Source organism: Bison bison, unplaced genomic scaffold (assembly GCF_000754665.1).
Source record: "Bison bison bison isolate TAMUID 2011002044 unplaced genomic scaffold, Bison_UMD1.0 scf7180017864145, whole genome shotgun sequence".
Taxonomy (NCBI): domain Eukaryota; kingdom Metazoa; phylum Chordata; class Mammalia; order Artiodactyla; family Bovidae; genus Bison; species Bison bison.
This window is the reverse complement of record NW_011494717.1, coordinates 6,985,278-7,009,052: the sequence shown is the minus strand read 5'-3', so window position 1 is coordinate 7,009,052 and position 23,775 is coordinate 6,985,278. Positions and strand designations below refer to the sequence as shown.

The following is a 23,775-nucleotide window of genomic DNA, read 5'->3' as shown; positions in this document are numbered from 1 at the left end:
AGTCAGTTTTGGGGGGCTCCAAAATCACTGCAGATGGTGACTGCAGTCATGAAATTAAACGACGCTTGCTCCTTGAAAGAAAAGCTATGACCAACCTAGACAGTATATTAAAAAGCAGAGACATTACTTTTATCAACAAAGGTCCATCTAGTCAAAGCTATGGTTTTTTCCAGTAGTCAAGTATGGATGTGAGAGCTGGACTTATACAGAAAGCTGAGCACCGAAGAATTGATGCTTTTGAACTGTGGTGTTGGAGAAGACTCTTGAGAGTCCCTTGGACTGCAAGGAGATCCAACCAGTCCATCCTAAAGGAAAGCAGTCCTGAATATTCATTGGAAGGACTGATGCTGAAGCTGAAACTCTAATACTTTGGCCACCTGATGTGAAGAACCGACTCATTGGAGAAGACCCTGATGCTGGGAAAGTTTGAAGGCGGGAGGAGTAGGGGACAACAGAGGATGAGATGGTGGGATGGCATGATGAACGCGATGGACATGAGTTTGAGTAGGCTCCGGGAGTTGGTGATGGAGAAGAAGGCCTGATGTGCTGCAGTCCATGGGGTTGCAAAGAGTCGGACACGAATGAGTGACTAAAGTGAACTGATAGTCAATTAACAATGCTGTGATAGTTTTACGTGAATAGTAAAGGGATTCAGCCATACCTATATATCCCCCAAACTCCCCTCACATCCAGGCTGCCACATAACAAGTTCCATGTGCTATACAGTAGGTCCTTGCTGGTTATCTATTTTAGATCAGGCTTTTTAAAACTCATTAATATTTAGTTATTTCAGACATGTGCAATAATGGAGAAAAAAGAAACATCAGCCTTGGTCTTAAAGGTTGTGAGTAAAAAAGTACACATACATAGGGAACACTCTCTAAAGGTCTGGAAGATGAATGGAAAAGTTGACGTACTTCTGACTTGGAGGGTACCTGTCTGATGGGCACGTATTTGGGAAAAATCCAATGTGATTTCATTAGCTGGAGAGAATTATGTAAGAAACAAATGGTCTGAGAAAATGGACTATTTATTTAACTAGAAGAAGTAATTATACTTTAGACCAGCATTTCCCAAATTGGTGTTCTAAAGAACATTGTTCTGCAGGATATTAATAGATGTGCCAGGAAAATAGCATGCTGTGCTGTATTAAGCATTGGAAATAATGGGTTACACAAGGTGAAACAGATTTCTTTAGTGTAGTAATTCTATGAGCCTTCAATTGGCTAAAGCACACTGTGGAGCTCCAAGAAGGGGATAAACTATGCAATTCATTTATTGTGAACCTTTTTTTCTGACATATAGCCATTTATTATTATTTCCTAGAACAATCTTCTATGGTACACTAGTTTGAAAGATACTGTCTATATCAGGCTCAGGATTCCATATCAGAGGTATGCCTTAACTTTAGCAAGTAAGGAAACAAGCATCCTTAGAAAGGGTATTTCCTGATAAACAATCTACTGCTTCAAGGATTACTTGTTCAATAACTTGATATGAATAAACTGGTAAGGGAGATAATAATAACAATGATATAAACCTTGTTTTGTGTTGATAAAGTACTTTATAATTTATAAATTTCTTATAGTCAACCTATCAATATATTTTAATATCTTCATATTTAATATTTAATACATTTTAATATACTATTTACAAACTAGAAAGTCTCTGAAAGTTTTATAAGAGACTCCAAAGAGCTGTGAATAGTGATTCAATCTCTCATCTCTAACAAGCTCAATTCTTAACTCTGGTTTCATTCATTTTTTGACTCCAATAATTCATGGGGTCGCAAAGAGTCGGACACGACTGAGCGACTGAACTGAACTGAACTGAGATTAGAAAACAAAATGACTTGGAGGGAGAAGCCCAATATAATATAAATATTACAATGATAACTTTCAGGCACTGTGGAATAGGATAAAACATTCAGAATCACGTCAAAAATAAAGATAACCAATATTATGTCTCTAAAAGTCAAAAAGGCTCTTAAAAGTCTAAAAATCTACATACTTCTTAAACTCAAACTTATGTCAGATCTTAGACATAAGTTTAAATTAACCATTAGTTTTACAAAGATTTATCAAAAAACTTGGTATATGCAAGATACTAAATAAAGTTTGAAGCCTACAAAAGTGAGTAAATTTCTATTTTCTGGGAATTCCCTGTTGAGGTCAATACAAAACAGTGCAATGAACAAGTTATAGGCTGAATATATAGAGAGATGTACAGCAGCATGGGGCAGCAACTAACTTAGCCTAGGACATGAAGACAGGGACCAAGAGCATGAGTGAGCTCAATGGGACCTTGAAAGATGAGAATGCCAGGTGGCAAAGAGGGCAGTAGAGTAAACTCAAGGCAGAAGGAACAGCAAGTCCAAAAACCGAAGACACAGGGAATGAAAACAGGTGAAGAAAAGTAACATTGCCAGGAGTGTGGGAGTTGGGATTCCACACTGACAGCTTTATATATTCTTTGCATTGTGAGATAACGTGAAAATGAAATGGTTGGGGACAGAGGAAAAATGAGAAGTAATAAAAATGAAAAAACAACCTTAAAAAAATAAATCAAAACCCTATAAAATAAATAGGTAATTTTTAGAAGCAGAAGGAATTGTTCTAAAAGCAGCAATCTACAAGCACTTTCTGTTAAATAAAAATGATCTATTTCTACCCTCAGAAAAACTCTTATTTTCCCCTTCCCTTGACTATCTGTGTGTACAACCTAATGCTGTGTACAACAATTTCACTCTGACCTGCCTCTTCTTTCTGATTACTAAAATTTTACCCATTTTCCAGCAACTTCTTCTAAGGAAGTTCTCCTAAAAGGATCACCATGTCCTTAATTTCCCCTGAAATCTTAATTTTTCTTAGTTAGGGAGTTGGGAGGAGAGAGGTTGATAATCGTTAGAGCTGGTAACACAAATTCAAAAGCAAGCCTATAAAGGTCTCGTTGACAGGCTTGTTGTATTACTAAAGGAGATGTATGTGGGGCTTGTGGCCAGTGGAAAAGCACAAACCCAGCCTATGTGTATAAAATTCACACATGTGCGTGCACACACACACAATTCAAGGCTTGCTGTCACTTTGTCTGTCTGAATGGATTTTTTCCCCCAATGCCTTAACAAGAAGTCCTCCTACAGTAAACCTAAAAGATGATTATCTTGTCAAGAAGTTCTCAACCAGGGGTATTCTGCCCCATAAAGGACAGTTGGCAATACATGAGGACATTTTTGGTTATCACAACTTGGGGAGGGGCTGCTCTTAGTATCTGCTGGGTAGAGGCAAGGGATGCTGCTAAACATCTCCCAATGCACCAGAAGCACCCCCTTAACAAGAATTATCCAGTTTCAAAACGCTAATAGTGATGAGGCTGAGAATCCTGATTCAGTCACCATGTAAATCATTGCCAAGACAAAGATTTCCTTAAGGAAGCTTATTCTTTTATCAAGCAGTTTTTATTGCCAAAAGTTTTGTTTCTCATCTAGAATTAAAAAAATCAAAAACAAAAAACCTCTTTCTGAACCACAGTTGGTATAATCTGCAGATGCGGAACCTGAAGATACAGAGGGCTGAATAAGTTTTGAATACCCCAGGCTGACGATAAGCTCTGAAAACTGCCTCTATCTCTTTATTCTTTGCATTCCTCTCAGGACCTGGTACAGTCACTATAAACATGTTCTGTGAAAAATTAAATACAGGGGAGCTAGTAAGTATTTCTTATTCTTGTGCTGTCTAATGATGAATGCCAAGTTATAACAAGAAGCAGTTTATCTTAAGTCATATTCAGAACATATTATTAATACTATACCCTCGCTTTGTTTCTCTTTTTCCTTCTCTTCCCTTAATTTCCCTTTGTGTCTTTTATTTCACCCTAACATTTAAAAATTATTCCTTATTAGTCTACCATTAAAAGTTTTTCACCTTATGCCATCTCTTTCTTTCTCCCTTTCATCATCTTCCTCTTTTTAAGTAGCATGGAAGCACATTTTATATTATTTGTTATATTTATTGAATATAATTGCATAAAAATAGCGAGTATTTACTAAATGGGACCACATGCCAAGCACTCTGTTAAGAGCTTTATATCCGAGCTCTTCATCTATTAATGGCTTCCCTGGTGGCTCAGGGATAAAGAATCCGCCTGCCGCCTGTAATGCAGGGGACGTGAGTTCGACCCCTGGGTTGGGAAGATACTCTGGAGGAGGAAATGGCAACCCACTCCAATATTCTTGCCTGGAAAGTCCCATGGACAGAGAAGCCTGGTGGGCTATGATCCATGGGGTCGAAAAAGAGTGGGACATGACTTAGCGAATAAACAAGAACATCTATTAATGTTATCTCATTTAGTCCACATACCACCTAAGAGGTAAAGGAATTATTTATTAGATTCTTTTTAAAGATGATAAATCATAGGCTTTAATACGGTAAATAATCTTACTACTGACCCACCTCACATAAGGTTAGAACTAGGACTTGAAACCAGAGCTAACTCTATCATGCTGCCGCTCTAATAAATTTAGCTCCTTCTTCCTCTTCCTTCTGCTATTAGTAAAGCTCCAGAGAACTTCTTTAAATGCTTTTTTAAAAATCCAAAGCAAAACAGACATATGGCTAAAGAAATATAAAAGAGTAATAACAGCAGAAGCAACAACCTACATTCCTGGTCCCATTTCCCAGAGGATAGTTTTAGCCATTTGGGTTTCTAGTTCTTAATGATTACCCTTATAACTGCTGCTTATACAGTCCTAATTACACCTGCACATTATTTGTCATGAGAGAAAATATTTATCAGCAGTATCTCTTGATGCTCTACTTTAGAAATTAAGCTATGCTTCAAAATTATTAATTTAATAATTATATGAGATGTTCATCCTAAATATTTTTTATCTCAAAAAATGGAAGTAAATTGCTTTGAAACTCTTGGTGTTAAAGGACTTTGTTATGAGCCAGCAGTCTTTAATTGAATGAGTCACCCTTATTCTTATCAGAGCAGACTAAGGATGACTTTTTGTGTCATAAAGGGTCTGGGAGTGGACTTAACACCTTTAGTGCATTGGGTTGGCCAAAAAATTCATTTGAATTTTTCCACAACATCCTATGGAAAACCCACACCAACCTTTTGGTCAATCTAATAGCATTTGGGCTGTCTTGTTACATAGAGCTATTAGCACATCCCTTTAAAAAGACACCTGTTGAACAAGGGTATTCACCTGCTGTTGTCCTTGCAATCGTTGTTGAAGTTGAAGTCTAAGTTGGTTGGGTGCAGCTGGAGGTCTGTTTAGCGTCTGCCTGGGCTGCATGCCCATGCCAGGTGAAAAAGCACCTCGAGGAGGTGTTACTTGAACAGGCATAGTCCCCAGTGAAGGTTTTTGCCTGACCATGCCTTGGAAAGGGCTAGAGAGATTGGCAGTAGGCGAAGGAGAAGAATAAGGCTGGGAATAAAGGTTGGGTCTTTCTTCCATCATCAATGGTGGTGTTGCTTGCTGTGGTGGAAATCTCTCTGATAATACATCTAATCCACCTCCCTGTTGGAAAATAAGCCAGAAGATTTTACAAATACATTTCTGCCAATGAATGACATGCTTCTCTATACAATTTTGGATCTGAGATCATATGGAGCTCTCCAGAAGTTTGCTATTAATACTTAAAGGAATCACTTATGTAAGTTGCTTCTGAAATGGTATAATACATTAACTGGGATGTTTAAAATCTCAGTAAAGAGAGATGAAAATATGGTTAAAATTAAGGCCCTAAATCAATGAAATAAAGCTAAATGGTTTGAAAAGAACCTCACTGCAAAGCCTAAGAATCAACAAATGTTAAATTGAATAGATTACCATGAGAAGTAGATTCCTAAAGGAGGGATTAATTTTTCTATGTCAAATATAGAATTCATGCTTTTATCTTGTTTGAAAAAAAAAATTCACAGCTGACCTAACAGAATGCCATACAGCTACGGCTTTCAAACTTTTTGACTATTACTTATTGAAAGAAATATAATTTAAATTATGACCTACTGTTTGTGTATGTAACTGAAAACAGAGTTTCATGAAACACAACTTTCCCTTTTTCTGCATTCTGACAGTCTTTATTCTACATTATTCTATCCATTAAAAAAAATGCTGGTCATGATGCACTAAATTGATTTTTTAACTCCAAAGTCTCAAAAATACTAACCTAGAAGTTGGAATGTTATAGAACATATAGGCTGAAGTCTAGCATGAATGAAGGATAAATTAAGTCCTAAAATAAGAATAATATAAAATCTGGATTCTATTCTAGGGAAAGCTTCTAAGATTATGTTCCATAGTAAAAGGCTATAACTCTGTAATTATTATGACAGGCTTTTTGTTTTAAAAGCCCATTATTTAATTATTATATATTTTGATAACTTTCACAAGGATAAATTATAAAATAGCTACCATACAGTGAGAGTCATATGAAAAAGTCTTGCTTAAAAATACTCTTCTAGCTTTTCAGGGCTGCATCATCTAAAAAAGGCCAACTGTAGTACATACCTGAACAAGCTTGTCAATTCCCAAAGCTCTGTCTAGTTCAGCTAGCTCAGTTTCATCTTTTCCACTGAGGAAGGATACCAGCTGTTCAAGAAGGGCCTTCTCATCATTTCTTCCTTCGACTGTTGTTGGTGGACAGAGAAGTTCATCTAATTGTGAACTAATACACTGGCTGAAGAATCAAAAGATAAGAAAAATAAAGACTGATGTAGCAAATAAGTATTCAACCTTAAGAATACAAATATACATACACATATATGCAAATCTAGTTCTAGGAAATTGCCGAGATTTTTTTAAAACCAATTCTTATGCAATGAAATTTTCTATACTTAATGTGCAGAAATTTATGAACATTTGGTATGCAGCTTGAATATATTTTTCATTATTTTGTCAATCACTGAACTTTGTTTCCACGTTCTTCATGTTAGCTTACAGAAATAGCCTGAAAAATTAACCATAGTTAAGAGAAAATAGTTTTTAACACAAGTAAAAAATAAAAATCAACCAAAAACTAAAAAAAAAAAAAATTTAATCTAAATAAAATTTTATACTATTTATTCTATTTATATTCTATAGGTGCAATTAATTATTGATAATTGAACCATATGAAAACAGTACACATTATATGTATTACTTAACTTTCAAGGATGATCAAATCATGCTGATAACATGACAAAAGAAATCAAACTAGAAAAATGCTCAGTGTTAACCAACAAATTGTTGATTACATGTAGGAAATACATAGTCTAATCCAATTGATATCAATTGATGCATAAAACTTAAAGATATATAGAAAATTACACTAGTACTAATACTACTTCTATAATGATAAGGATTCTTCTTTGGGGAAGGTAAACAAGGCTAGAGGTCATAATTAAGGCTTCACACTCAATGCTACCTAGTCACCCTTTGGTTGCTATATATGAGATGCACTATATGTGTTGGAATAGAGCTACCTGCGTGGATTGAGAAATCAAATTCTACTCAAGTGGGGATACTAAGCAGATGTAGAAAGTATCTTCCCTTCTTATGTATTCTTGCTCCAAACAAAGAGAAAAGCTGGACAAAATAGTTATACAACTAAGAACTCAAGAGCAATAGAGTTGTTGTGCTGAGGCCAATTCATCTACCAGTCCCAGAAATTTTATGGTAATCAATCAAAGCAAAGTAAGAGATGAAAAATAAAGCTGCATACTATATCAATCTCTTGGTAACTAAAATATACACTAGTCTTGCAGTCATGCAGTAAATAAATCTGTTTGATTTGGTGTCCTCCCCCATCTTTTTCTTTTCATTAAACCTTCATCTTCCATTAATATCTATAAAACACCAATACAAACTGGAATCTAGTTTGGGAAAAGCAGTTCTTTGCTGTAGAAGATGGTATCTGTTACTTGATAATACACAAAATGTACTACTCACTCTTCTGGCTTATTCTGATTTACAGCTGTCACTGTATTATTTGCCCATGGAATCTGATCACCAGTTCCTGGTTGTCCAAACTGGTTATCAATTGCTTCTAATTCCAGTTCAGGTAATCCTGGTTAAAGAAAGGTTAGAAGTCAGGATGTATTAAAACAGAAGATATGATAATATTTTTCAGAAGTAATATATCATATAGTAGAGTGAGATTTCCCCTATAAAATACTACCTCAATGATACAAAGGTCACTTATTCAGAAACTTACTCTATCTAGAATGTGACATAATAACAGGTAAATGAGAAAGTGAGAAAAGTTCTTTGAATCAAACAGAATCTGGACTTCCCTGGTTGTCCAGTGGCTAAGACTCCATGCTCCCAATGTGGGGAGCCCAGGTTCAATCCCTGTTTGGGGAACTCAAACATGCCACATGCCACAACTAAAACCCAGCACAACCAAATAAATAAATAAGTAAACAAAATAAATGCAAAGAAAATGTGATATTAAAGGTTTTTATACATTACCATAAGAGAATCACTTAGAACTTCTTCAGATATTACTGATTTTAAAAATGATCATAACAATTTCAGTTAACTGCTTTTTCAGTCTATACCCTATTCAGTTCAGTCGCTCAGTAGTGTCCGACTCTTGGCGACCCCATGAATCGCAGCACGCCAGGCCTCCCTGTCCATCACCAACTCCCGGAGTTCACCCAAACTCATGTGCATCGAGTCGGTGATGCCATCCAGCCATCTCATCCTCTGTTGTCCCCTTCTCCTCCTGCCCCCAATCCCAGTATGGAATATGCAATAAGTAGGGACACTGCTACTGTCATGAAATGTTTGAGAGATGCAAGTAAAGGATAAAATATGCTCTACAAAAGGCAGAATCAGAAGCTAAACTGCACTGCAAACTGGGGCCATTTAGTAAATGGACAAAAAAACTCTACAGTGGTTAACTGAGAATATAGCTGTACAATAATGGTATGATAATTGTTGTCTATAATGATGACAAACGAAAAAAAGAGGTTGAGTTATGCTTTATGATGTAGTGGTAAAGAATTCGCCTGCCAATACAAGAGACACAGGAGATGCAGGTTTGATCCTTGGGGCAGGAAGATCTTCTGGAGTAGAAATGGCAACCCACTCTAGTATTCTTGCCTGGAGAATGTTATGGACAGAAGAGCCTGGTGGGCTACAGTCCCTGGGGTTGCAAAGAGTCGGGCACAACTGACCAGAGCACTATAGTACAATGGAAGATGGCAGTATGTACAATTTTTTTGGAAAGCTTTGATTACTTCTCTACTACTTATATTAGGGAAAAAACTGTAAAGAACCTAAATTCCAGAAATTCATTCATTAATGAATTATGGTATAGATATTTATAACATGTTGATAAATGAAAAAGGAAAAAAGTATAATCCAATACATTATTTTCAGGAGGAGTCTACTCTTAGGATATTATAAAATTTCTATATATTAATAGAATAAATCTAGTAAGCTATATATTCTTGGTAGATTTTAGGTTGTGAGACTAAGGATTACTTTATTTTCTTTTAATGTTTCTGATGGCTATTTGTAATCCTGAAAAGGAATAAAATTTATGTTAAAGCCCTAACCTCTAGTACTTCAGAATGTCATTATATTTGGGGACAAGGCTCTGAGTGAAGTGATTAAGAGTTGTCAGGGTGGCTCTACTTCAAACACTTCAGTATAACTGGTGTTATAAGAAGAGGTGATTAGGACAGAGATGACACAGAAGAGAGATGACCATGAGGACACAGCAAGAAGAAAGCTATCTGCAAGCTAGTGAAAGAGGCATCAGAAGACAGCAAACCTACTGACCCTCCTCAACCTGAACTTCCAGCCTTCAGCTTGTGAGAAAATAAATGTCTATTGTTTAAGTCACTGGTCTGTGGTATTTTATTATTATGGCAGCCCTAGTAAACTAACAAAAACTAAAAATGCCTTAGTGGCTTGAGAAAATATACAATTAGGTAGAATTCCTCATTTTAATGAATGGAGATAAGTAGATTTAAGGATGCCCCTCAAACTTATTTAATGCTGCACATTGATAATTATTAACTGCATAAAACATGTTAGGCTCAATTAATCTAACTTGACTACATATTGAAATATACTCAATATTTACTATGAATGAAATATAGGAGTGCACATAAAAGCACATTCACTTCTAAATACAAAAAATTATAGCTTGCAATTAAACTTGTCTTCTCTAGAATGACAAATGATAGAGAAACCAAATTCTGTATGATTCTGGGGGAAAAAAAGCAAAATACCGAACAACAACAATAAAAGGTGAATGGAAAGTAATCACTTAATTCTTCTCATTATTTCAATCAGAAAGTTGGTCAGAGAAGATTATCTGAAGTTGTCCCTTTGCTCTGCTCTGCACAATAATTCCTGTCTTATTCCATTTTAGAAATCTAACATAAACAAAATCATTATATTTAAGAGTCAAAGAAAATTTACATGGCTGTCTACCATCTAGACTTAGTATCATAGAATAGTTTATTTGACTCAGTAACAGGACATAGTATCTCACAGTAGTCTTGATGGGAAAAAAGATTATGAAAACAAGTTGGATAAAATATTTTCAAAATAAAGTAATTGTGCTAAATTTGGTGACTAGGGGAAAAAAACCCAATCAATCACTGATTCAATTATAAGTTTTGTTTGCATAGGCTATATACTTAAAAGAAGCTGTTTTTTATTCTAAAGGTCACTTTAACATTTTAGGACTTCTTTTAGAAACTGACTTCTTTAAAAAAAAATTCAATTTGCTGGAATGTTTTACAAAATACACAATTTATCTCTCTTTATCCAAGGAATAAACCTACTACTTTTGGTCATGTTTGTGTTTCTGATACAAACATGAGTAAGTATGTATATATGTTACACAAGACAGGCATAGTGATTTTCAAAGGGACACATTACTGTGTTTACTCGTCTCTGCTGGAGAGAGGCAGCTGATGTGGGGGTAGAAAACAAGCTATTACGGACTCCTGATCAAGCTGTTTATTTTTTTAATAATCTGTGCAAAGGATTCAGCATCATATTTTCTCCATTTTAAATATGGTTAAAATAAAATCTTATATCCCCATTAGCCATAGTGATTTCAGCTAGAAAAACAAACAAATGCTTATATTATTAAAAAATTTAAAAACTCCTTCTGCACACAGTAGAAAGCATTGTTAAATCAAGAGAGTGGCTTTTGCACATTTTACTCCACTAAGAGTTGATTCAGCATCTAGTGATTCTGGTGTTCACAGTTAATTTTCTTCAGCTGTTGATAAAGAGATTCTGGTTCAGTTTTGTGTTACATTTGGCTGTTAACTATGCACAGCAGCTATAGTGTTTGACTAATTTCTCTACTATACAAAAAGAACTATAAATCAGTAAGATAAAAACTGAATAACCCAGTAGGTAACAGGTCACAAAAAAGCACTGAAAAGTGATCAACCTAATTTCACAATAAAAGAAATACATATTAAAACTACACTGAGATACTTAAAAAACTCTTCAGATTGGCAAAGATGAAAAAGTGCATAATTCAAACGATTAGAAAGGATGTGTAGAAAGAAGAACATTATCACCCTGTAAATTGGCATAAGAAAGGCCATTTGGCAAAATCCATCTATGCTTTGACCCAGCAATTTCGTTCAGAATTTACAGTTCAGATATACTCTTAGATGTGGTCAACTATCTGTACTATGTAAGATTATTAATTATAGTCCTGCAGTAGCAAAAGATGCCTACCAATAGTCACAAAACACTAAACACAACCTCAAAAACAAGGAACTAAAAATGGATTTTTTTAAATGCTGAAAATGTTTTATGTGAAACATTTATTTTTAGTTATGCAACACTCAGTGTATTACAGATTAATAAAATTTAAAAAAATTTTAAACCTCAGAATGTGTATGTTCACAGAACAAAAAAATGAGCAGGAGGTCATTCACTCACTTCAGTAGTGTTGCCAGTGTTCAAATATTTTTGGAATTCTTCTAAAACTGTCTTATCTAGTATACAAGTATTCAAGAAAATACTTCTAACTACATCTAACTTTGATTCTGATTTTTTTTAAGTATTATTCTTTTTGGATCAACAAATTTGGCTCCAAATTACTTCACAAAACTTCAAAAGTCAAATCCACATTTAAAATATAGGAATTTGAAGACAGACAAAAAGACATGGCAGAGGTTTTGAAGGTACTGCTAAGAGAGCACATTATATATGTTTTGATCAAGATCTTCCTAAATTCTTTTAATGTGCTCTTACAGTACATTTCCAACAAAATTATTTAAGTCACATGGTCACACTGCATGGGAGTACGTGTGTGTGTGTGTGTGCCTATAAACGATGTGTTTTGAAACCAGGCAGGCTGAAATTTAAATCCTGGTTCTACGTACACTAACTGGATAACTTTGGGCAAGTTTTTATCTGTGTGTGTGTGTTTTCTTTCTTTGGACCTTAGTTTTCTTGTATGTAAGTAGATCTATGGAACATTTTTGGTTCAATGTGACAGATTTACCATCTCTATTTTATTATACACCCAAAATTTTCATGGAAATAAAGGAAATTGAAAGGGGACAATAAATCTACAGCTGAAGGAGAGGTAAAAGAAGTAACATGGTAGCTAACTAGAACAATGAAAACAAAACAGATGGAAAGATAAAACTGATGGAGAAGTTCACCTAAACTAAAAAACTTATATTACGAAAAAAGCGGAGATTTTCCAAAAGAGGGAGTTTACTCAGAGGGACACCAGAATAATTCCAGGCTCAGTGGTCATTTGAACAAGTAAAGGAACAGGCCACGGGTGATTGCTGGGATAATTAAAGGACAACTGAACAGCTGTCACCAGGCCCTGCTCTGAGTGCAGCTGACTCTGGCGTCTGCCCATGGGATTAAAGTGGTGAGGACATGACTCAGTGCGGGAGTTCTGCCCAGGGAATCTCCCAAAGTGGGTGTGAGGGCTGCCACGAGGGATTTCCCTCTCACCAGCCCCGACTCCTTCACAACAACAACTGAGCACCAGGGCTTCTATAATCAGAAGCTACATTCACTGCCAGAGCCAAAGGGCCTCTCACTTTAGCTGAAGAGACACTTCAGCTACCACGGTGTTTCATTCTAGGTCTTTTTCAGTATACATACACAGATAGCCCTGGTTCACCAAAACATTCAAGAAAAGTCAACAGCAGGAAGGAAAGACGGCAAATTTAACGGAGAAACAAACTTTGAAGAAAAAAGGATTGTTACAAAAAATGGAGTATGCCAAATTAATCAATACACAGATTTAAAAGTCTATCATATATATAAAAGGCAATAGACTTCTATGAAAAAAATTTCCATACACATGATTGCTACAATTTAAAGAACTCAACAGACTGACTGAGGAACAGGATGGATATGGTTGAAGATTCAGTTTTGATCTGAAAAATCTGGCCCAGAGACTCTCGGAATACAGTGCAAATGGGCAAGGGCAAGGTAAGTGTGACAGAAAAGATAAGTGACATGGCAGATAGATCCAGGAGTTCGAATAGGTGGTGAATAGTTCAACTGTCTTATGCGAGACCTTTGGGCACAAAGTTAAGACGTGGAATCAGCCATCTGATAATGGAGTCTGGCTCGGGTGAAAGGTGGTGGTGGACAGTGTAGAGGCTAGAGGTGGCAGAGACTCAGAGGCTATTCTCTTCCCTTTATGAGTTATTATATTTTTGTCCTCATCTTCTTTTTTCTTTCTCCAGTCCTTTGTCCTCTTTTCCTTTCTCTTCTCCTTGTTTCTTTCCTGTTTGCATGGAAACACAGTCTGCAGTGATCACCCTCTCCTCATTTACCTCATTTCACCCCTCTCTTTCTGGCTTTCAGCAACACTACAGCACAAAGTTTAACAGATTCTGGTGTCAGTTCAGTTAGTTCAGTCACTCAGTCTGAACGGACTGACAACCTACTCAGATCAGATCAGTTCAGTTCAGTTGCTCAGTCGTGTCTGACTGTTTGCAACCCCATGGACTGTAGCACGCCAGGCCTTCCTGTCCATCACCACGTCCCAGAGCTTACTCAAACTCATGTCCATCAAGTCGGTGATGCCATCCAACCATCTCATGCTCTGTTGTCCCCTTCTCCTCCCGCCTTCAATCTTTCCCAGCATCAGGGTCTTTTCCGATGAGTTGGTTCTTCACATCAGGTGGCCAAAGTACTGAAGTTTCAGCTTCAGCATCAGTCCTTCAAATGAATATTCAGGACTGTTTTCCTTTAGGATGGACTGGATCACCTTGCAGTCCAAGGGACTCTCAAGAGTCTTCTCCAACACCACAGTTCAAAAGCATCAATTCTTCGTTGCTCAGCTTTCTTTATAAGTCCAGCTCTCACATCCATACTTGACTACTGGAAAAAACCATAGCTTTGACTAGATGGACCTTTGTTGGTAAAGTAATATCTCTGCTTTTTAATATACTGTCTAGGTTGGTCATAGCTTTTCTTCCAAGGAGCAGGTGTCTGGCCTATTTACAAACTCTTCCAGGTGCTACTAGTGGTAAAGAATCCGCCTAACAATGCAGGAGAGGCAAGAGATGCAGGTTCAATCCCTGGGTTGAGAAGATACCCTAGAGGAGAAAATGACAACCTACTCCAGTATTTTTGCCTGGAAAATCCCATAGACAGAGGAGCCTGGTGGGCTACAGTCCATGGGGTTTCAAAGAGTTGGACATGACTGACTGACTGAGCACATGTACATAAAGCTGTATTCAGGGGAGGAAATCTCAAGAGAGAAAAAAGAGCTATTTGACTCAAGACGGATTAGGAATGAAAAACATTCCACTTTCACAGACTGGAGAGCTAGAAGACACTTTCTATTTTTATTAACTTTAATTTTCATCAAATTAACACATATACAAAACTTTAAAAGTCAGAACCAAAAGGTCTATGAATAAAAGCAGTTTTCTGTCTTGCCCCTTCTGACCCTTTGATTACTCCCCTTTCAACAGAGACAACCATTCACAACTTGTCTGTTTTCTTTGGCAACTGCCTATTTCTAAAATATCTCCATTTTAAGTTTCTGACTCCCCATCATGATAGATGGGGTTTCAGTTCTCTCACATCTACTACTCTTACTACCTTCTATGTTCCCAATTCCCTAACAGAGATCATTGCTTTTTTTACATAAAATGCTAATATTTAGATTCTTAGAACTATGCAAATATTACTTACTGCTAAGTCATATTGTATACAAACATCCCTTCTTATATCATGCTTTCATTTTTCTTGAGTTAACAATTAGTTTATTTTTTTCATTTTCCTACTTTTCTTAGAGACTTTTTCAGATGCTTCAACATTTTTGACATGAATCTATGAATCATCTTTTTTATAAACTCAGAGAGAAATTTCATTTGTTCCTTGGAGGCCGTCTTTTCAGAAGACTTGGACCTGCTACTCGAATTTACATGTGTTGTTCTCTAATCTGGCTGATGACCTATCATTCCTGGACTTCTTTTCAGATCCTCTGTTTCCCTGAACCCTGTAAGCCTCTCTTTTTTGGTTTTCTTCCTGTTTCCTGAAGTATGGGTTGGCAAAAAAGTTTGTCAGAAAATCCGAATGAACTTTTTGGCCAACCCAATATATCCTCAAGGGCCTTAACTACAGAAGGTAAACATACTATGCAAGTATTTGTGCCCTTTTATATCCAAAAATGTCTTTATTTCAGCCTTCACAACTACTGGAAGTTGGATGCCTGATTACAGGTCAGAAATCATTCTAACCCCTGGTATTTCTAAAATAAACTTTATTAACATAGAGTTCATATAAAACAATATGCACTGATTTTCAGTGTACAGTTCAATAAACTTGGCAAAAGTATAAACCCATACATAATCTTCCACCTCAATCAGGAAAACAGAATATTTCTATCACCTTTAAAAATTCCCTCAAGCTCCTTGGCTATCAATCTTCCCTACTTTGACCTCACCACTGGCAACCAATGATCTTTACTTTTTTCACTCATATTTTTGAGACCAATTCATACCCTGTACTAACAGTCCCTTCCTTTTCACTGCTGAGCAGTATTCCATTTTATAAATAAGCCATTTCCTTGTTGATGAACATTCAAACTGTTTCCAGTTTGAGACTATCATGAATAAAGCTATGTGAACATTTGTGGTCAAGTTTTTGATGAACACATGCTTTCATCTGGCTCTGTCTCCAATAACTAAGAGTTGAATTGTTGGGTCACACGGTAAAAGCATGTTTAAGAGAAATGGCTGAACAATTTTCCAAATCTGTTTTACCCTTTTACATTGCTACCAGCAACACCAAAGTTCAAGTTGCCCCACATCTTTGCTATCATTTTGTTTTGTCAGTTTTTTAAATGCTAGATATTTCAATGAGTATGTAGCAGCACTGCATTAGAGTTTTAATTCACATTTCCTTGATGGTTAAAAACACTGACTATCTTCTTATGTGCTACTTGCAACTTTCATATCTTATTTTATGAAGTATATTTTAAAATTCTTTGCCCATTTTTTAGATTGGGCTGTTTCCCCTATTATTAACATCTTACATTAGTGTGGTATATTTGTTAGAATAGATGAATATTGGCACATTTTCATTAAATAAAGCCCACAGTTTACATTAGGGTTCACTCTTTGTGTTGCTCATTCTAGTGGTTTTGATAAATGTAAAATAACACGTATCCACCATTACAGTATCATACAGAATAGGTTCACTGCTCTAAAAACTACCCACATTCCACCGATTTATCCCTCTCCCTGGCAACCACTAATCTTTTTACTGTCTCTAGTTTTGCCTTTGCCAAAATGCCATATAGTTGGAATCATAAATACGTAACCTTTTCAGGTTGGTTTCTTTCACTCAGCAATATTCATTTAAGGTTTCTCCATGTCTTTCTGTGGCTTGACAGCTTCCAAGTTTTGGTCATTACAATTCACTGTATACAATTCACATCTCTCTGCAAGCTTTTAGAATCTTTATCTCTGATGTTTTAGAATTACATGATAGTAAGTTTTGGTACCGGTTTTGTGTGTGTGTGTGTGTGTGTTGAATACTTGTTGAATCATTTCACTCTGAAGAATTATGTCCTTCAGTTCTAGAAAATTCTTTTTTTTTTTTTTTGGTTTGAAAATATCTTCTTTTCCATCTTCCCCACTCATGCATGCTACATGGTAAGTCACTTCAGTCATGTCTGACTCTGTGCAACCCTATGGCCTATAGCCCTTCAGGCTCCTCTGTCCATGGGATTCTCCAGGGATTGAACCCACATCTCTTGTGTCTCCTGCATTGGCAGGCAGGTTCTTTACCATAGAGCCACCTGGAAAGCTCTTTTCCCCTGACTGTTTCTGAAATTTTTATCAATCGCTATTGGCTCTTGTAGGTCAACCTAACTTTTTATTGCCTACTTTCTATTTGTCTTTTGCTTTCTCTGAAAGATTTTCTCAGTCTAATTTTCTAATATTTCTCTTGAAATTTAAAAATTTTGGATATCTAATTTCCAAAAGTCCTTTCTTGCTTTTGTCCTTTTTTTCTTCTGATGCTATTCATGGATGACGTATCTTTTCCAAAATTGTTAATCCATATATTCATTATATATTTCCACTGTATACTCTTTTTGTCTGGTTAGTTTGCTCTCTTTTATGTTACAGGCTTCAAGTCCTGATGGTCTTTGGCTGTGTTTGCTCTGAACAGATGCAGTGTTCTAAAACACTGACTGGCTGGGTTCTGTGTAAGGCTTGTGCCTGCTTGCAGCCTTCACTGTTGGACACTTATTACTGTTATTTTATTTACTTTTATTTTTTGGTCATGTCATTTGGCATGTGGGATCTTCGTTCTCTGAGCAGGGGTCGAACCTGTGCCCCCTGCATTGGAAGCACAGAGTCTTAACTACCGGACCACCAGGTAAGTCCCACTGTTGGATATTTAAGATGGCAGCATGACCTTTGCACTTTAGGGATTTCCCCATAGATATCCACATCCCAACATCTTCTTTTGGCCAAGTGGTATCTCTCAAGAGAACTCCTCCAGTTTTCCACATCAGAAGGGGAAGGACCAGGATTGAACCAATCAATTTACAAACTCTTATTCTATCTCCTTTTGGCCTTATATCTCATTGTTTCCCCACCTGTGCCTGATATCCCAGAGTCTGGAGTCTAATTTCAATTAGAAGACTTCTGAAATCATTTCATCTAATTCTTATTTTATAATAATAAAAGAGCTGACTCGTTGGAAAAGACCCCAGTGCTAGGAAGGATCGAAGGCAGGAGGAGAAGGGGACGACAGAGGCCAAGACAGCTGATGGCCTCACTGACTCAACAGACATGAGTCTGGGCAAGCTCCAGGAGAAGGCGAAGGACAGGGGAGCCTGGCGTGCTGCAGTGTGTGGGGTCACAAATAGTCGGGAATGACTCAAGCAACTGAACAATAACACATCCTTATTTTGTAGATAAAGAGAACGAGGCTCAGAAAATTCATTTGTTGAAGGTATAACTGTTATTAATAATAAATGGGAAATGTGAGACTTCAACCTAGGCTTCTGCTCTCATCTAGTGTTCTGGTCAGCTGAAAAACTGCTTCCCAAAATGTCAGAGATGATTTGAGATTTTTCTTTCCAAATGCCTAGAAATCTTGGTAAGCTTTCAGGAATTGTGTCATGATAGCTAAAAGCTGAGGTATGACTGAAATAAACAAGCCCCACATCTGGTCCCATGAGACGAGGGATAGGCAAATTTTCAAAGTGAGCTGGTTAGTTTCCTTTACTTTCAAGGTCACACAATGGAATTATCACCACTATTATTTCAACTTCAAATCTGACAGGTGAAAATAATATAATAGATCTATCTTCATGAACTGGAAATATACTATTCAAAGTGTCTCTTAAGTAGGAAAATATTAACATGGGCGAGAGCAGTCATGACCTATTTCAACACAGTTGTCTCCATGAAAAACTCATTCTGTGGGGTAACACATATTACTTGACAAAAGGAATTCCATGATCAAGAAAAGTTTGGTAAATGTTGGGTTAAAGAAATATTTAATTTAAATCGTAAGATAGGCAACAAGGATGTATTATACAACATGGGGAATATAGTCAATATTCTATAATAATTGTAAATGGAGTGTAAACTTTAAAACGTGTAATTTTTTAAGAATTAAAAAAGAAACTGGCATGAAGATAAAGCAAAAAAATAAAAAAACTAAACTAGTTTCTCTAACACAGGACTTCATAAAACCTCTAATATACACTAAGGAATGATATATATGTCACGAAGCATTTACCCAGTGTATGTCAGCACAAAATACTTTTCTCCACAATTTATGGAGCCAGTATTCAAGAAGACACTTTGGAAACATAATCTGACCCAACATTATACTTCTGAAAGTCCTACTATGGAAAGGTTGGGTAAGAACGTAAAATTACTCAATATCAACTGCTCACCTTAAAATTACCTATTAAAAAGTAGAGGTTGTACTATAACTTAAAATACACAAGACGAGTGACATTCATATATCTAAAATCAACTATATACTACTTACTGTGGCATTAATGAAAAGATACTTCACTCCCAATAAACAAAAGGTCTGTGCAATAATTATGAGGGACAAAGCTCTAATCCATATCATCATTAAACGTTTAAAATGAAGTTCTGTCCCCAACACATACTGTTCAGCCTGGAAGTGGGCCTGGCAGAGGTGGACTGAAGTGCAGATGGCAGGATCTCCGATTTGATGGCCACATTGCTGACTGCGCCATCCATCCTCTCTGTCTCACATAGGCCTGGCAACTGTGGTGCCTTCTCCAGCGTCGGAAGTAACTGATCAAACTGGTCAAGGTCAGCTGTAAACTAAGAACGGAAATCAAAGTTAGAGGAAACACATTCTACACTTTCACCTGAAAGAAACTAGAAAACAAGTTGTTCCTTTAAAATACATGAATTGAGTGTGACTATGAGAGAATGAAGAAAGAAGAAATAATTAGAAAGACTGGGGCCTCAATGAAATAACATGACCTAACACTTGATTTCTTTGGAAGGAATGATGCTGAAGCTGAAACTCCAGTACTTTGGCCACCTCATGCGAAGAGTTGACTCATTGGAAAAGACTCTGATGCTGGGAGGGATTGGGGGCAAGAGGAGAAGGGGACGACAGAGGATGAGATGGCTGGATGGCATCACTGACTCAGTGGACGTGAGTTTGAGTGAACTCTGGAAGTTGGTGATGGACAGGAAGGCCTGGCGTGCTGTGATTCATGGGGTCGCAAAGAGTCAGACACGACTGAGCGACTGAACTAAACTGAACTGAACACTGGAACAAAATGTGGAAGTTTATGGTACTGATACACTGCAGGATATAAGACAACATACACACGGTGCTTATCTATTATATTTTGGTATAAAATGTACGCACTGGAAAAAGATTGAACTGGAAAGAGATATTGAGAGTACTGTGTTATGACAATAACATCATGAGTGATTTTTTCCTGTCATATTTTTCAAAATTTTATAAAATGGATTACTTTATGAAGGAGTAAAAAATACATTTACGTTGACATACTTTTTAAAAATTTACATTGACATACTTTTTAAAAATAATTTCTTAAAGTTTGTGAAATTTTTTTTAATGAATATTAGCTTCAAATATCAGAGAAGGCAATGGCACCCCACTCCAGTACTCTTGCCTGGAAAATTCCACGGACGGAGGAGCCTGTTAGGCTGCAATTCATGGGGTCACTAAGAGTCAGACACGACTGAGCGACTTTACTTTCACTTTTCACTTTCATGCATTGGAGAAGGAAATGGCAACCCACTCCAGTGTTCTTGCCTGGAGAATCCCAGGGATGGGGGAGCCTGGTGGGCTGCCATCTATGGGGTCGCACAGGGTCGGACACGACTGAAGTGACTTAGCATAGCATAGCATAGCTTCAAATATCCCAGAAAGGTCACTTCTCATTTAAAGACTTAACAGAGTAGGAAATGTAGTTTCTATCATAGGTAGGGAGTTCTTACATCTGTCTGTGGTTAGGCATAGGAGAAAACTGACCTTTATTTCACAACATTATTCCATGACGGTTACCTTAAGATAATTCATAAACATAAAATGTCTAGCTGTTTGGGTTTTATTACTTAATTCAACTAAAATCCCTTCCTAGATTGTAAAATTACATGTACATATTTTTTTAAACGTCTGGCTTCTTTCACATTACATTTCTGAAGTTTAGACATGCTGCTCCAGGTAGCAGTAGTTCGTTTTGTTTCTGTTGCTGAATAGTGTCCCATTGTACAAATATGCTACAATATATATTTATCAATTCTAGTGATGGATTTGGGAAATTTTTCTGGTTTTGGGCTAATATAAGTAAAACTACTATGACTATTTTAAACACATCTTTTGCGGCACGTGCAAAAAGTACTAATCAAAAAGGGAAAAACTGACAATTTGGAGTCTACATTAAAATGAAGAACTTGACTTCATCAAAAAGCACCATTAACAGGGAGAAAAGGCAGGGCACAGTATAGAGAAGACATCTGTAAATATATAACCAATAAATGACTCACCCAAAATGTATAAAGAACTCTTACACATCAATAGGAAAAATACAACATATTGGGAAAATGGGCAAAACACTTCAAAAGATATTTACAAAAGAAAACATCCAAATGACCAATAAATATTTATTGTGTGCTAAGTCGCTTCAATAGTGTACAACCGTCTGCAACCCTATGGACTGTAGCCGACCAGGCTCCACTGTCAATGGGATTCTCCAGGCAAGAACACTGGAGTGGGTTGCCATGCCCTCCTCCAGGGGATCTTCCCAACCCAGGGATCGAACCTGCATTTCTATGTGTCCTGCGTTGGAAGGAGGGTTCTTTACTACCAGTGCCACCTGGGAAGTCCAGATATTTATTAGGGAAAGGCAAATTAAAACTATGAAATATCACTACACAGATCCCAGAATGGCTAGAAGTTAAAAAGATAGACAACACCAAGTATTAATAAGGACATGGAACAACTAGAAGGAATTCTCATACCCTGGAAAAACTAGCATTATCTGCTAAAGATGAACACACACATATTTTATGATCCTGTAATTCCAACCCCCAGGTATAAACTCAGCAGAAGTGCATGTATGTACACCAAAACAGATGTGCCAAGGTAGTATACAATGGCATTTTCTTATAAAGCTGTTACTTTTGAAGTCAATTTTAAAGACTGAGAATTTTAATGTAGTTATTTAAAGCTATTATTCAGCTTAGAAACATGACATTAGTTTAGCTGTACCAAGAAACATAGGACAACCTTCTCAAAGAGTAAATGTATATAGAAATAACCAAAACAGTGTCATTACAAATAGTAAACAGAGACAATACAGAGACACTGAGCATTCGAGGAAAAGAATGTCTAACTAGAGCTACTGTAGGAAGCTTTACAGAAATGATTGTGTATTGTGTGTGAATGATTGTGAACTGTGTTTAAAGGATGAGTAGAAGTTCAGCAGACATAGAAAGGAGAGCAAGGCAGAAGATACTTAGAAGAGACATGGCTTATCCCAGGAATAGGAAGGGCTTCCATGTACCTAGAATGTAGTATGCCTGAGAGAAGAGAGAGGCTTCTGGGAGATAAGGGCAAAAAATAAAACTGACTCAAGAAACTCTAGTACCTATACATACTAAGTGTGAATTTGGTTTCACAAGGAAGAATCTTATTAATAAACTGCTTTGTAAATACATTCTCAGCTATTTCATGGATGTCTATATTCTGTCTAAATAATGTATATACTTCTAGCGGGGAGGAATCACATTTTCTGCTTTTCTTAAATTCCTTCAGAATCCGCTGCAATTATTCAATAAATGAAGCTGCCTATTACTTTTCACCACTCGCTACCCCAGCCTAAACACAGAGGTTTCTGATCCATAACAATTACACAAAGGTTTATTTGTATTTACTTCTGTTTCAGAGCATGTTATATAGCCTACTATCTGGAATACTCAAAGTCTCTATCTGATGGGGGCTGGGGGTTGAGAGTGGTTAGAGTGAGAAGGAAAATGACTTTAGAAAATGTTTCAAAGGAAATTAAATAGCAAAGCAAGCCAGACTAGGTACCCGTGTCCACCTCCTCACATTTCTCTCTCATTTCATTTACATCAGAGGTTCCCAAACTTAGTTACCTATCAGAGTTCTCTGGGAAGTCTTTAAAATACAAGTTTCTGGGCTCTATTCTGAAAGAGCTGGATTTAATAGATGGAGAGATGAGAGGAGGGGGCAGGGAAGGTATTTTTTCTAAAATCTACAAAGATGTGAACTATGACTTTATCGAAAGAAACATCTACTTTCTTAGAAAGCCACACTAAATATGGTAACCCTCCAAGGTTCCAAAGAGAACTTTTGAGGGTATCCTGTGGGTTTTCAACCATTGATATTAATCTTTTAATATGTGCCCAATGGATAGGGCAAAACATAGCCTGAATCCAAATATAGTCGATGCATGGAACAAAATAAAAGAAAAGAGAAAAATAACTAGGAATGTTCATTCTATGAAGTAAAGAATTACCTACCTGGCTCTGTGACTCCAGTTTAATTTCCTCAGGAGCAGGTTTGGTCATGGGGGCTGGGTTTGTGTTACAAGGATCCATCTGTTCTTTCTTTTCCACCTTCACCTTTACATCATCCAGGCTCAGGTTCGGAGTAGATCTTAAATCTTTCTCATCTTTATCTAAAAGGTAGCGTAGGAGCTGATGGTCTTTTGATTCTTTTTTCTTGGAAGCATCCAGTTCCAGTTTTACACTGGAATTTCCCTGGACCTGTCCAGTCACTGA

At 36.7% G+C, this 23,775-nt stretch overlaps 1 protein-coding gene across 1 annotated transcript in view; it reads right to left on the bottom strand.

Annotated features, from left to right (window-relative positions):
• NCOA1 (nuclear receptor coactivator 1) overlaps positions 1–23,775 on the bottom strand; it is a 218,178-nt gene that overhangs the window by 30,850 nt on the left and 163,553 nt on the right. The window contains exons 13-17 of the mRNA XM_010840686.1: positions 23,515–23,775; positions 19,626–19,806; positions 7,937–8,054; positions 6,518–6,686; positions 5,210–5,524 (exon numbers count right to left, since the gene is read on the bottom strand). The exon at positions 23,515–23,775 is cut by the window's right edge and continues 4 nt beyond it. Coding sequence (XP_010838988.1) covers positions 5,210–5,524; positions 6,518–6,686; positions 7,937–8,054; positions 19,626–19,806; positions 23,515–23,775 — 1,044 coding nt within the window. The remainder of the gene's footprint in view (positions 1–5,209; positions 5,525–6,517; positions 6,687–7,936; positions 8,055–19,625; positions 19,807–23,514) is intronic.